This window comes from Microtus ochrogaster, unplaced genomic scaffold, assembly GCF_000317375.1.
Source record: "Microtus ochrogaster isolate Prairie Vole_2 unplaced genomic scaffold, MicOch1.0 UNK352, whole genome shotgun sequence".
Taxonomy (NCBI): Eukaryota; Metazoa; Chordata; class Mammalia; order Rodentia; family Cricetidae; genus Microtus; species Microtus ochrogaster.
In genome coordinates, this window is record NW_004949450.1 from 25,151 (window position 1) to 38,940 (window position 13,790).

Consider the following 13,790-nt stretch of genomic DNA (forward strand, 5'->3'; position numbering starts at 1 on the left):
GAAATTAAGAGTTCTAAATCCAAATCTGCAGGCAGTTGTGAGAGGGGGTGTGTGAGGGGGGGGGAGAGAGAGAGAGAGAGAGAGAGAGAGAGAGAGAGAGAGAGAGAGAGAGAGAGAAGCTCAACAGAGAGAGTCTAATTGTAAAAAATCCTGTGACAATTCTGCGTTTTTACATAGGGTACTATGGAGGTCAGATACATAGAAAAGAGGATAGTGAAATAAGGACAGGATCCTCCTAGGTGCTCATCAAAGAACTAGAGTCTGAGCAGGCAAATTAGTTACATGCTGATAGGTAGACAGGTATATAAACTTTTTGTGCTTCAGCTGAGACTGGCTCTTAGGTATCAGGAATACAGTGGTGATATAATGGCGACCTTGAGAGGTATTGTAGAGGTTTAAAGATGTTATTTGCATTTTAAATTGCTAAAAACTTCAAATTAAAATCTCTAAACCAAGTGGTAGTGCTTGCCTTGTATCTAGGTGAGAGGGCAAAGCAAGAGGATTGGAAGTTCAAAGCTTGTCTGGACACCTTAGCAAGACCCAGTCTCAAAAAGTTTTGGGTATTTTGTGAGTTTTTGTTTTTATTTGGTTGTTTTGAGACTAGATATCTATGTAGGCTTAGTTATCCTGGAGTTCACTGTGTAGATCAGCATCTCACAGAGCTCTTTCTGCCTCTGCCTCTGCCTCCTGAGTGCTGGGATATAAAGTATGTGTCATCATGCCCAGCCCTAAAAAGAAAATTTTAAAAGGACTGGTGCTACACACACAAGTGTACTGGGTGTGGGAAGAGAAAAAGGATACCACTGTAAAATCTAATTTAAGTATTCTTAGCACTTATGGTCACTGTTGGTGGGGGAGCACATTTACAAAGCAGGAAAATAAATGATTGTATAAATTGTTTCACCGAATCCATAGCCTCATCACATAAGAACATAAAGATGCTATATAAAGATACTATAAAAATTACTATATAATCCTGCATTCTAACTCAAAGTCTGTGTTCACACATATTTCGCAGCACGTTCAGTATAATGTAATTAAACATTTGTTTTTCTTTGATAGGTAAAAAGGATGAATGCTTGATCTGTCAAGTTCCGTGTCATACAGTTTTACTTTCGAAACATGTAAGTTGAAATCTTTACAATTTGAATATTCATTATAATAGTATTCCCTTTCAACTTGAGTTTAAATTTTTAGTAACTATAATATCTATAATTTTTGTTCATTTTGCTAGATTAACTAATGAGACTTCTGAGTAATAAAGCATAATATGGTTTGATTTTGCTGTTTGTTCTGTGGTTTGGTTTTATTGTTGATTGGTTTTGGTTGATTGATGTTTGTAATTTTGTTTTTATTTTTTCTAAGCAAAATGCATTTGTCATGAGTTTGTCACTGTGTCATCCAGGATATCCTTAAACACAACATCCTCTGCCTTAGTTTACTGAGTGCTAACATTCAGACATGAGCCTCTGCACCAATCAGGATTTGGTTTTAAAATGTTATTTTGTTTTTCTTCTTAGCCATAGGCTGGCCTTAATCACAGTTTATTGGGATGTACTATGTTTTTAAGAGAAATGAAAATGACTTAGATTTCCTTAGTACGACATTGGCTTCCTAATGGGGCAATTTAGTTTTTCGTAAAAGTCATAATGAATAATTAAAAGCATTGTTCATAATGTAAGACTGTGGGCAGACCTGTAGGGCATTTTCTTAATTAACAGTTGACCCGTAGGGCACAGTCCCTGTGCTAATGGTTCTGGGTTGTATAAGAAAGCAGGATAACCAAGCCACAATGAGCAAGCCAGTAAACAGCACCCCTGCATGGCCTTTGCATCAGTTCCTGCCTACAGGTTCCTGACTGTTTGAGTTCCTGCCCTGACTTCCCTCAGTGATGGACTATTACCTGGAAGTGTGAGCAAAATAAACCATATTCTGCCTAAATTGCTTTTTGGTCAAAGTGTTTCATCACAGCAAAAGTATCCTAACTAGGACATTAATGTATGTAGTTAAGCTGTCCATTTCCTTCCATGTACTATCTTTCTGTGTTGTCTTGAGGACTGCTTTCCTGGAAACGTGAAAGTTTATGCCAAAAAATAAGTTAACTCAATATATTTTATAAATAGTACTAAATTGGATCTGCCTGAATGTCAGTTATATCAAATCTTCATGATTCTTGAGTAAGCTATAATGTATTCTTTTTTATAAATGTGTGTGTGTTTGATATGCATGTAGGTGGTGCTTGTTTATATACATGCATGCATATGGAGGCTCAAAGTTGACACTAGGATTCTTCATCAATCATTTAACACCTTGTTCATTGACGCAGTCTCTGAGTTGAACCCAGAGCACATCAATATAGATAATTTGACTAGCTAGCTTGCTCTGTATTATCCTCCATCTTCGCCTTCCAAGTGCTGGAATTAAAGGTGGGTTACCATGGTTACCTGGCATTTCATGGGTTCTGAAGATCTTTACTCTGGTCCATATCCTTGTATAGCAAGAACTTTAACCACTTGAGATATCTCTACAATCCATAATTTTCTCTTCTTCTTTTTTTTTTTTTTTTGATACAGAATCTCTCTGTGTAGACCAGACTGGCCTTGAGCTCACAGAGATCTTCCTGCCTCTGCCTCTACAGCTGGGCATGGTGACATACGCCAAAAATCCTACCACTGAGAAGACTGAGGCAGGAAGATTGCTGTGGGTTCACAATCAGCTTGGGCTACAGTGTAAGAAAAGAAGGAATGGTGGAGAGAGAATTGAAAGAAGAAAGATAGGAACATCTTTAATTTCTAAATGGTTAGACTCTAGCTCCACAATCATCTTTATGCTTAAATGTTATCTTATAGCGTGTGACCAGAGATTTTGACTTTAGAGTGTATTTTTTAGTTAACCAGGATTTTCAATGTGTTTTTTATTTATTTACTATTTTATATGTATGGTTGTTTGGCTTGCATTTATGTCTGTGTACAACATATGTACCTGGTACCCACAGAGGCCAGAAGATAGTGGCAGATCTCTTGGAATTGAAGTTACAGTTGTGAGCCAGGAATTGAACCTGGGTCCTCTGGAAGATCAGCCGGTGCTCTAAACCACTGAGCCATCTCTCCAGCCCCTAGTATTATGTTTTAGTATATGGTAGTTATGACTGTTTTTTGGATATAGACAGAAGTTTTTCTTCCACCTGGTCCCACAGCCATTCTTTTTTAAGTGAAGCATTGTCATCTTTCTTCCTCTGCATCTGGCGGTTGACCACAAACTGAACCTTTCCTCTTCGCAGAATTCTCCTAGTCTGGTTGACCTCTTCTACTTCCTGCCTGTTTACTGACCAATCAGCATTTTATTAAATCAATATAAGTGACAAATCTTTACAGAGCATGATGTAGGATTTCCCCCTCTGTATGTTGTGAATACTATTGTTTAATGAATAAAGAAAACTGGCTTGGCCTGGTAGGGTAGAGTAGAGCTAGATGGGGAAAACTAAACTGAATGCTGGGAGAAGGAGGCAGAATCAGGGAGAAGCCATGGAGCTGCTGCCAGAGACAGACATGCTAGAACCTTGCCAGTAGGCCACAAGCCTCATGGTAAAATATAAAATAATGGAGATGGGTTAATTCTAGATATAAGAGCTAGCTAGCAATGTACCTAAGTAATTGGGTAAGCAGTGATTTAAATAATAGCTTCTGTGTGGTTATTTTGGGAGTTTGGGCAGCTGGGAAACAAAGCAGCCTTCCTACAATGAGAGTATAAGAGCATTATCCCACAGCATTTGGGTGCTTGTAAAAAGCATATCTTTTTTGTTCTGTGTATGAGAGAGCACACAGATGAACCAGTAAAGCTGCTAACAACATTGAGGTCATTCCTTCTGCTCTTTCTCCAACATTACATCCTAAGCCATCAACACATAGGTTCCTCCTTCAGCAGTGTCTTGGGAACCCGTGTTATTCTTCCCCACTGCTATGCCCTACCATGGGTGCTAATTCTTCCTGCTTTCCTTTTTGTAGCCAGTGGATCTACTTGTATATAAGGCACATCCCACCTTTATGAGTCTCACTGTTTTGGAAAAAGTCAAAGGGTTCTTATGGCCAGGCCTCTGGGAGCCTCCTGGTCTCCAGGTCAGCAATTCCAACCTGGTGCTACTTTTGTAGCAGGATGACTCCATCTTATGTCTGGTCTTTCTGCCTGGAATATTTTCTCAGATGGCCATGGTCTCTCCTGTATTCAAGTTAGGTCTCTGTAACTGTCATTTCTATTGTTCTATATAACATGCCTCTCTGCACACTTTCCTAGTTTCTCTCACTCCAGACTACTGTTCACTGAACCACCAGAATTTCTTTTTAAACATACTCCAGAAACCCAGCAATTCTACTCCTGGTTGAACATGTGTATCTATGCTCAACAAATCTATGACCTAAAGTAGGAAGGCTTCTGTAATGCACTCAGTATGTCTCATCTGTGCTTCAGTCTAGGAAGTAAGTTTTAGGGAATGCCCTCTGGTGGTTTCTAGTTTGGTCTGTAGCTTCAAAACTGTTATATAAACAGATTTTATCAGCAAATCCCAGGCTATTCAAAAGGTGCACCTGAATATTCTTTTTTTTTTTTCATTTTTATTTTCGAGACAGGGTTTCTCTGTAGCTTTTGGTTCCTGTCCTGGAACTAGCTCTTGTAGACCAGGCTGGCCTTTAACTCACAGACATCCGCCTGCCTCTGCCTCCGGAGTGCTGGGATTAAAGGCGTGCCCCACCACCACCCGGCCTACACCTGGATATTCTTACAGGAGACATATTTATGTGTTGACTTGTTTGCCATTAAAATGGTCCACTACTAGTTTACACATGAAATACAATACCAATGCAGTAATAGTCAGATGCCTGTAAGAGTCAGGGAGGCCTCTGGAAAGAAAACCTCTGGTGACCTCAGAGCTAAGAAGGATGTGTTATTTGGAATTTGCTTTCCTGAAGGACCACAAGGAAGAATGAGTTCAAGTGAAATATATCTGGCTTTCATTCAGAGATAGAAAAGAATAGGTAGCTTTAAGGAGACAGATGCGTAATGAGATTGGAAAATCTCTGGCTTTTAGATAGACTCCAGGTAATATAGTCATGACTGTAACAATAAAGACCAATCTGAGTAAGGGAAACTCATTGTGCTCATTCACCTTGCAGAACCCTAAAGCAGACAAAACCCCGAATGGAGATAAAGAGGCAAACATGCCTCAGAAGGCAAAGGTCTAGGAAAGATCTACAGAAAATGAACCCCCTGAGACCCATGTCCTTTTATCTCTGGGCCATTAAGCATTTCTTCTCTGTCTTACCTAGGTCCCATTATATTGGGCCATGATGAGGGCCCAAAAATGTTCCTTATGTTCCTAGTTAATAGGTTGCAGACCTGAAAAAAAAAAAGGACCATATATTGCCTGAGAACCTATATAGTGACATGGACAATAATAGTGGTGTTCAGGGTATTCCACTGGAGGAATGATTCACTGTAAAAACTGTGGTCCAGAGTAGCCCAAAAGTGGCTGTCTCATAATGGAAAGGCTGAGAATCTAGTGATTGTTCTGTCCGTAAGGCTAGATATCTCAGTTCAAATCTGGTGCTGTTGTCTTGGAGGATTCCTGGGGAGCTGCTGATCATCAGTCTATGTAGGAATCCTGAAAAACCTAGTTCTAATACTGGGGAAGAAATGCCTTAGCAATGACATAAATGAACTTTCCAGGAGTCAGAAAGAAAACTTTCCTACTTCTATGTTTTTTTTATATAGGCTGTCATTAGAAGATGTGGCCCAGATGTAGGGTAGGTCTTCCTACTACAAATAATCTGATTATGAAAATACCTCTTCTTCTCCCTCCCCTTCACTCACTGGCATTTTTATTTTGCACTTATTAAAGGACAATTGACATCTACCCAGTAAGGCTCATTTAACCCATTAATGTGGGGTGTGTTTTATTCAGGAGCTCTCTCACCTCTCAGAAAATTACAAGCGCTTCTCCTTGGAGACCTGCAAACTGTAGTAGCCCTGTCCTTAGGTGTTGATTGTTTTAAAGAGTTACCAGAGCAGCTTTGAAAACATCTTCTCCTATGCATTCATTACTAGTCTGTAAAAAATGTTGTGTTACCTCCTCCATTGTTGGTATGAATGTAAACTTGTGCCACCACTTTGGAAATCAATATGGCAGTTTCAGAAAATTGGGAATCAGGCTACCTCAAGACCCAGCAATACCATTCTTGGACATATACCCAAAGGATGCTCAATCATACCACAAGGACACTCGCTCAACTATGTTCATAGCAGCTTTATTTGCAATAGTCAGAACCTGGAAACAACCTAGATGTCCGTCATCCAAAGGATGGGTAAAGAAAATGTGGTACATTTACACAATGAAGTATTATTCAGCTGTTAGAAAATGGTATTATGAAATTTGCAGGCAAATGGATGGAACTAGAAAAAAAAATCCTGAGTGAGGTAACCCAGACCCAGAAAGACAAACTTGGTATGTACTCACTTTTAAGTGGATATTAGCTGAAAAGTAAAGAATAGCCAGGCTACAATCCACAGACCCAGAGAAGCTAGATAATAAGGAGGGCCCAAGAGGGGAGGCATGGATCTCCCTGGGAAGGTGAAAAAGAATATATCTCCTGGGTAGACTGGGGGCCAGGTGGGGATGGGAACATGAGGGACTGGGTTTGGAAGTGGATAGATGGAGAGAAGACTGAAAGAGATTACTGGAAGGGAGGCATTTATAGGGTCAGGTTGAAACCTGATGCAAGGGAAACATCCACAAATATACAAGGATGACCCCAGCTAAGACTCCTAGCAATAGTGGATTTGTAGCCTGAACTGGCCATCTCCTATGATCAGATTGGTGACTACCTACCCCAGTTATCATCAGAGAGCCTTCATCCAGTAATTTTTTAAAAAAAAATATTTATTTATTGTGTATATAATATTCTGTCTGCGTGCATGCCTGAAGAGGGCACCAGATCTCATTACAGATGGCTGTGAGCTACCATGTGGTTGCTGGGAATTGAACTCAGGACCTTTGGAAGAGCAGGCAATGCTCTTAACCACTGAGCCATCTCTCCAGCCCCCTTCATCCAGTAATTGATGGAAACAGATGCAGAGACCCACAGCAACCAAACATTAGGCCACGTTCAGAGAATCCTGATGAACAGACGGAAGAAGGATTGCAGGAGCCAGAAGGGTCAAGGATATCACAAGAAAACCCACAGAAAAAAACAACTAACGTGGCTCATAAGAACTTAAAGAGTCTGAACCTATAACCAGAGAGTCTGCATGGGACTGACATAGGCCCTCTACATATATGTGACAGTTGTGTAGCTTGGTCTTATGGCACTCTTAGCAATGGGAGCAGGGCTGTCTCTAGTGCTTTGTCTGGCTCCTGGAAAGCTATTCCTCATAATGGGTTGCCTTGCCCAGCCTTAATACGAGGGGAGGTGCTTAGTCTTTCCACTACTTGTTATGCCATGCTTTGTTGATGCCCATGGGAGGCCTGCCCGTTTCTGAACAGAAACAAAGAAGGCATGGATCAGGAGGGGCAAGAGGAAGTGGAGGGAAAGAATGGGAGGAGAGGGGGAGGGGAAACTGGTCGGTATGGAAAATAAGTGAATACACTTTTCAAAAATGTGACTTTGCTAAAGATCCTATTCTTCTAGAATATTCGTATATGCACTCATTGGCAGGAACTCCTTGTAGTGCTGTGGAGAAATGCTGACTATAGCAAGTACCCTGGACTCTCTCTTAACTTGGTGATCAGGGTTTTAGTATTTATATTTTAGTATAAAATATAAACATATTTTAGTATGTTTATACTAGTTTGCAAAAGGTATTTTTAAAATCATGAATTAGGTATATAATCAAAATAACTATATTTATTACTTTCTGTAACTCTTGATAATATTCTGTTTTGCCATATTTTGTTTGTGGGATGGGGAATACATTTACTTTTTAAAAAATTATGTGTCTGTATGTGGTATGTGCACATGAGTACTGTGCCCACAAAGGCCAGAGATATTAAATCCCCTGGAGCTGGAGTTACAGGTATGCTGTGGGAAATACTATTGTACCCTGTAAAGATTTGTCACTTGTATTGGCTTAATAAAATGCTGATTGGCCAGTAGCCAGGCAGGACGTATAGGTGGGGTGACCAAACTAGGTGAATTCTAGGAAGAGGAAAGGCTCAGTTTGCAGTCACCAGCCAGTTGCAGAGGAAGCAAAATGAGAACGCTGCACTGAGGAAAGGTACCAAGCCACGTGGCTAAACATAGGTAAGAATTATGGGTTAATTTAAGTTGTAAGAGCTAGTTAATAATAAGCCTGAGCTAAAAGGCCAAATTATATAATTATTATAAACCTCTGTGTGCTTTATTGGGACTGAATGGCTGTGAGACCAGGCAGGGCAGAAACTCCGTCTACACAGATAATTGTGAACTGCCAAACCTGGGTTTTAGGAACCACTGAGTCAGCTTTCTTACCCCTTCATTTACTTTTAAAATTAAAAAAAAAAACCCACATAAGATTCCAAGAATAGAGTCAGCTTGTAATGACATACTTCAACTTTTGTAGATAGATTGAATTTGCTATTATTTCACTTGGACCCATATTCATTATTCTTGCACCCATATTCATATACAAGTTGAAGTTGAAAGTTTCCTTTCCTGTATTACATATTCAAGTTTGAGAAATCATAGTTAATAATTTCATAAAAGTTCTTAGAGTAGGGAGTGGTAGCACACGCCTTTAATTCCAGCACTTAGGAGGCAGAAACAGGAGTTCAGGGCCAGGCTGGGCTATGTCACTAGTTCAAGACCAGCCTGGATATGTATGTGTGTGTGTATGTATGTATGTATGTGTTTATGTACATATGTTTGTATGTATAAGTTTATTGCAATGAACTCAAAAATAGAAACACTGCATGGCTAGATTAACAAAGCCACTCAAACCCAGCCACAAACTATACGTCTCGATGAATTTTTGTACAGTTAAAATTCTGAAGCCATGGAGATTACTTAGAATTTTAAGCTTTCAGTATCAATTACACTCTTATGTACTTCAAAACAGGCATATAAGGTCTGGAATGGAGTTCTTTTATTTTGTTTTACTTATTTATTTATTTTGGATTTTTGAGACAGAGTCTCTCTATGTAGACTTGACTGTCCTAGAACTCGCTATGTAGACCAGGGTAGCTTCAAATTTAAAGAGGTCTGCCTGCCTCTGCCTCCCAAGTGCTGGGATTGCAGTCATGTGCCTCCCTCCATACATTGCTGGGTTTTTTTCTAATTTTAGTGACTATTGTGAGTCCTTTCTTCTTGAGCACCCTTGCCAAATGTGTATTAAGTACTATTGAACTCATTTCAGCATTTTCAGAAAGCTAATTTTTTGGCTCCGTTGATCTCATGTGAACATACCTACACACAGACACACTCATTACTAAAATAAAAATAAAATCTTTTTTAAAGACTCAACTAACTTAGATTTTCCTAGCTATGCAAGGACCTCTGGTGGTTTCAGTCCATTGATCTTTTTACCATGCTTTCCCTTCTCAATGGAATATTGGCTCTTACTTCATGCTACACCGACAGCACAGCAGTTCTACACATAGCTAATCCTTGGTTGAATTTCCCCATGCTTCCTCTTCTCTTGCTCTCTGCTACCTCCCACACTCTGTGATCTGTCGGTGATTGTTTCCTCCCCACAAAGAATTCCTTTATTTTTGCTTTTAGTATTGATCTGTTGGTGACAAATCCTCTTGGATTTTTTTTTGGGGGGGGGTCTGGAAAAAAGTCACCCTAAACTTTTACCTTCATTTTGAAGCACATTTTCAATGGATATAGAGGGGCATGTGGTCCAGGGTGGCTCAGTACTGCCAATGGGTGCCACTGCCCTGCATGCTCCTTAGAGGAGTGGTTATCTTCTTAGGGGTGGATTGCTGTTTGTTTGTGTTATGTATGCATAGTTAATTGTAGATCTTCAAATACAGTTTTTTAACTAGTGGCCAGAAGTTTCTACATAGTCATTTGCTTTCTCTTTAGACTAACTCCAATATCCAGGCATTCTTTCTGAGCATAGATGGTCTGTGTAAGAAGTATTCCCAGGAAACCTCTCAGGTGAGTTGCGACTTTGAGGCTTGACTTGGTGATGCCCAGAGCACATTACCTCAGAGACCCTGTGAAGTAAGTGTTCTGGAGCCAGTCGCTTGCAGAGGTGAGTGTGAAAATATCTTCTGCTTCTCTGGTGTTTTTTAATTATCTCACTTGTAAAATAGTTTATCATAAAGGTTTCAGTGCTGGCATTATGTCTGATCTATGTCATTGTGTATGCTTTTGTGACTTTGAGATACATATGAGTTCAACTTAGCTTAGATCTACCCTCCTTTAGACATTATACCCCCACAGATGCCAACTATATTTCTTTTTTTTCCATTTAGTAAAATAATTTTTAATTGATTTTTATTGAGCTGTACATTTTTCTCTGCTCCCCTCCTTGCATCTCCCCTCTCCTTCAGCCCTCTTTCAATTTATCCCAAGAGATCTTGTCTTTTTCTATTTCCCATTTGAATTATATCCATGTATGTCTTTCTTAGAGTCCTCATTGTTATCTAAGTTCTCTGGGATTGTGGTTTGTGGGTTGGTTTTCTTTGTTTTATGTTTTAAAACCACTTAGGAGTGAGTACATGTGATAATTGTTTTTCTGGGTCTGGATCACCTCACTCAAAATCATGTTTTCTAGCTCCATCCATTTTCCTGCAAAATTCAAGATGTTATTTTTTTTCTGCTGTGTAGTATTCCATTGTACCACATTTTCCTTATCCATTCTTCAGTCGAGGGGCATTTAGATTGTTTCCAGGTTCTGGCTATGACAAACAGTGCTGCTATTAACATAGTTGGACACATGTCCTTGTGGCACAATTGAGCATCCTTTGGATATATACCCAAAAGTGGTATTACTGGGTCTTGAGGAAGGTTGATTCCTAATTTTCTGAGAAATCACCACACTGACATCCAAAGGGGTTGTACCAGCTTGCATTCCCACCAGCAATGTAGAAGTGTTCCCTTTTCCCCACAACCTCTCCAGCATAAGTTGTCATCAGTGTTTTTGATCTTGGTCACTCTTACAGGTGTAAGATGGAATATCAGAGTTGTTTTGATTTGCATTTCTCTGATTACTAAGGATGTTGAACATTTCCTTAAGTGTCTTTCAGCCATTTTAGATTCCTCTATTGAGAGTTCTCTGTTTAGGTCTGTACTCCATTTTTTTATTGGATTATTTGTTCTTTTGATGACCAATCTCTTGATTTCTTGTATATTTTGGAGAACAGACCTCTGTCTGATGTGGAGTTGGTGAAGATCATTATTTATAAACTAGCATAGAAGTTCTTATACAGCCAAGGCTGGTTTTAAGCTCATAATTCTCCTACTTCATCCTTCCAGATGCTGGGATACAGTTGTGTGCCACCATTCCCAGGTTTCGTGGTCCGTTTGTTTGTTTGTTTGTTTTACGAATTCAGTCTCACTTGTGAGGCCACTGCTAGCCCTCTAGTCTCTAGAGCACAACCCCTCCTGGAGCACAAACCACAACTCCTAGACAACCTGAGATTACAGACCTGGAAGAATCCAGGCAGGCAGAAGACCCAGTGACACAGATGCTTGGGGTCTTGCCTGCTCCCATTATCATAAGAGACTCTCTGGACTAGTGTCATCTACATCTACAGTGCCAGTCTATCTCTTAGCCCATCACCATGACAGGACTCTAGGTTCCAGTACTGCTTTCCATTTGGTTGTATCCTAGGGGCAGCTGTGTCTGCCAAATCTGCAACTGAAGAGACCGGAATCTTCCATAGTCCTGAAAGCTGCCCTTACCAGGGTCCTTATATAAAACTCACTGTACCATGGCAAGGGGAGCATTCCTCATGAGCAGGCCTTTCCAGGCTCCAGTGTCCACCCACTGGAAGCCTACATCCTGATTGGTGTTGACACATGCTACAGAAATGTGGGTCCTTGAGAAAGTGGCAGAGCAAATTAAGTTTTCTCTCTTGTTACCAGTGTGGGATGTACTGAGGAAGAAAGTAGAAGATAGGCAGCTGGCAAGTTTTTAGTTACTAATAGAAATTGGGAACATCAGTCTGCTGCCAGAACAATTTCCAGCTCTACCTGGCCCATAGGTCAAATCTAGAACATGGATAATGTCATGTGCCTTACACAGTATGAAGGTAAAATTGAAGGAAAAGAAAATCCCCCCAAACATAACTTTACCCTGTTCTAGCAAGACACCAGTGGGATTCCAGTCAGGGAAAGAGGATCTATCACTAAGTCTCTCTCATGAATATTAGGAGCTGGAAAATCAGGGCTATCCAAGCAGGTAAAGAGAAAGTTCATGACAAGGCCCTTGGTGCTGGACTTTGAGGGGCAAGAGTTGCTTGCACAGTTGAGGAATATGCTCAAGAATATTGACTGTTACTCCAGTGAGGATTCCTACAGGGATGGCCTCAATGAAGTCTATACTTATCTATGTAAGCAGCAGTCTTTTGATTGTCCCTGTCATGTTCCAAACACTGTGATTCTTTTTGGAGACTCAGAGACTTAAGCCACATGTAAAATGTAGAGCCAGAGCTCAGGTATAGGGAGGATATTGTCCCTGTTGACCTGAAGGTTCATGCCCTGTATAGTCCCATCTCTAGGAGCAGGCGCTCACAGTAGATGAGTTGCATGCTCTGTTGATTTGTTGCTTTCCACAACAGAACTATACTGTAAAGTATATGGAGGCTGATGCTACTATGATCCAAGGGAAGCTGTGTGGTGAATGAATACCACCTTTGTGTCTGTGCTATTATTACTTAGAGGGACATTTGGAACCTTAAAGTATTAATCTCTACCTATAATCACCCTATACCTGTGGACCATCACTGAGTGGTGGCAGATTTAGGTGAAGGAGTGACAGTTTAATGTCTCAGCTAAGTTGACACCATTATCAAACCATCAATTAGCTTTCTTTTTTTGAGTGAGTCTGCTCACTTGTTCACACTGCCATTCTCAGAAGCCCAATTCAAATCACATAGGGTATATGATGTTTCCTGTGAGTGTGAAGGTAGGGATGGTGCTGGCTTCAGATGTAGCTGGCTCTAAAAGTCCATACAAGGCTACTCACCATGCTGGACTTCCTTCTTTCAGCCCTTTCCACCTCTCCAATCCTGCCCTAGTCCATGTATTAAGGTTATTCACCAGGCAGAAGGCCTTCCTTAGATAATCACTACCTTCAAAGTGGACCATGTATTCTGTCGAGTAAGCACACCATTGGAACATCTTAAACAGGAAGGCTGCTACAGAGACAAAGAGCCTTATTGTTTAGAGTTCATATTGGATAAGCCTACCTGCCTTTGCATTTGACAACCTTCTGGCATTCTGTTCCTCCTGAAACATCTAAGCTATGTGTCTACTCTGGTCAGACACTAATCACAAATAAATCCAGGGAATCTGTGACTGTCCCCATGGGAAGAGATGCAGGTCTATTGGGGGAGTACATGTAAAACAGAACATGCTGCAATCCACACTTAAAGTTTCTTCCAGCCTTCAGCTTCCACAAGAGATATGCCATGACTTTGTGCCCTCAGCAGCTGAAATGTGTTGTCTTACTAGATTTCAGATTTTCAAGAAAAACACAGGAGGAGACTGGTGGCCTTCTATCAAGAAAAGGTAAATGAAATAAAACTCTTTCTTCTTTATTTGTTTGATCTTGTAATTTCAATGTCATATTGTTATAGTTCAAGTTCCACC

At 40.3% G+C, this 13,790-nt stretch overlaps 1 protein-coding gene across 1 annotated transcript in view; it reads left to right on the plus strand.

Moving 5' to 3' along the window:
* Rnf212 (ring finger protein 212) overlaps window positions 1-13,751 on the plus strand; it is a gene marked incomplete at its 3' end in the record, with an annotated part of 17,172 nt that extends 3,421 nt beyond the window's left edge. The window contains exons 2-4 of the mRNA XM_005372221.1: window positions 1,063-1,124; window positions 10,053-10,127; window positions 13,653-13,751. Coding sequence (XP_005372278.1) covers window positions 1,063-1,124; window positions 10,053-10,127; window positions 13,653-13,751 — 236 coding nt within the window. The remainder of the gene's footprint in view (window positions 1-1,062; window positions 1,125-10,052; window positions 10,128-13,652) is intronic.
* Window positions 13,752-13,790: the final 39 nt, after the last annotated feature.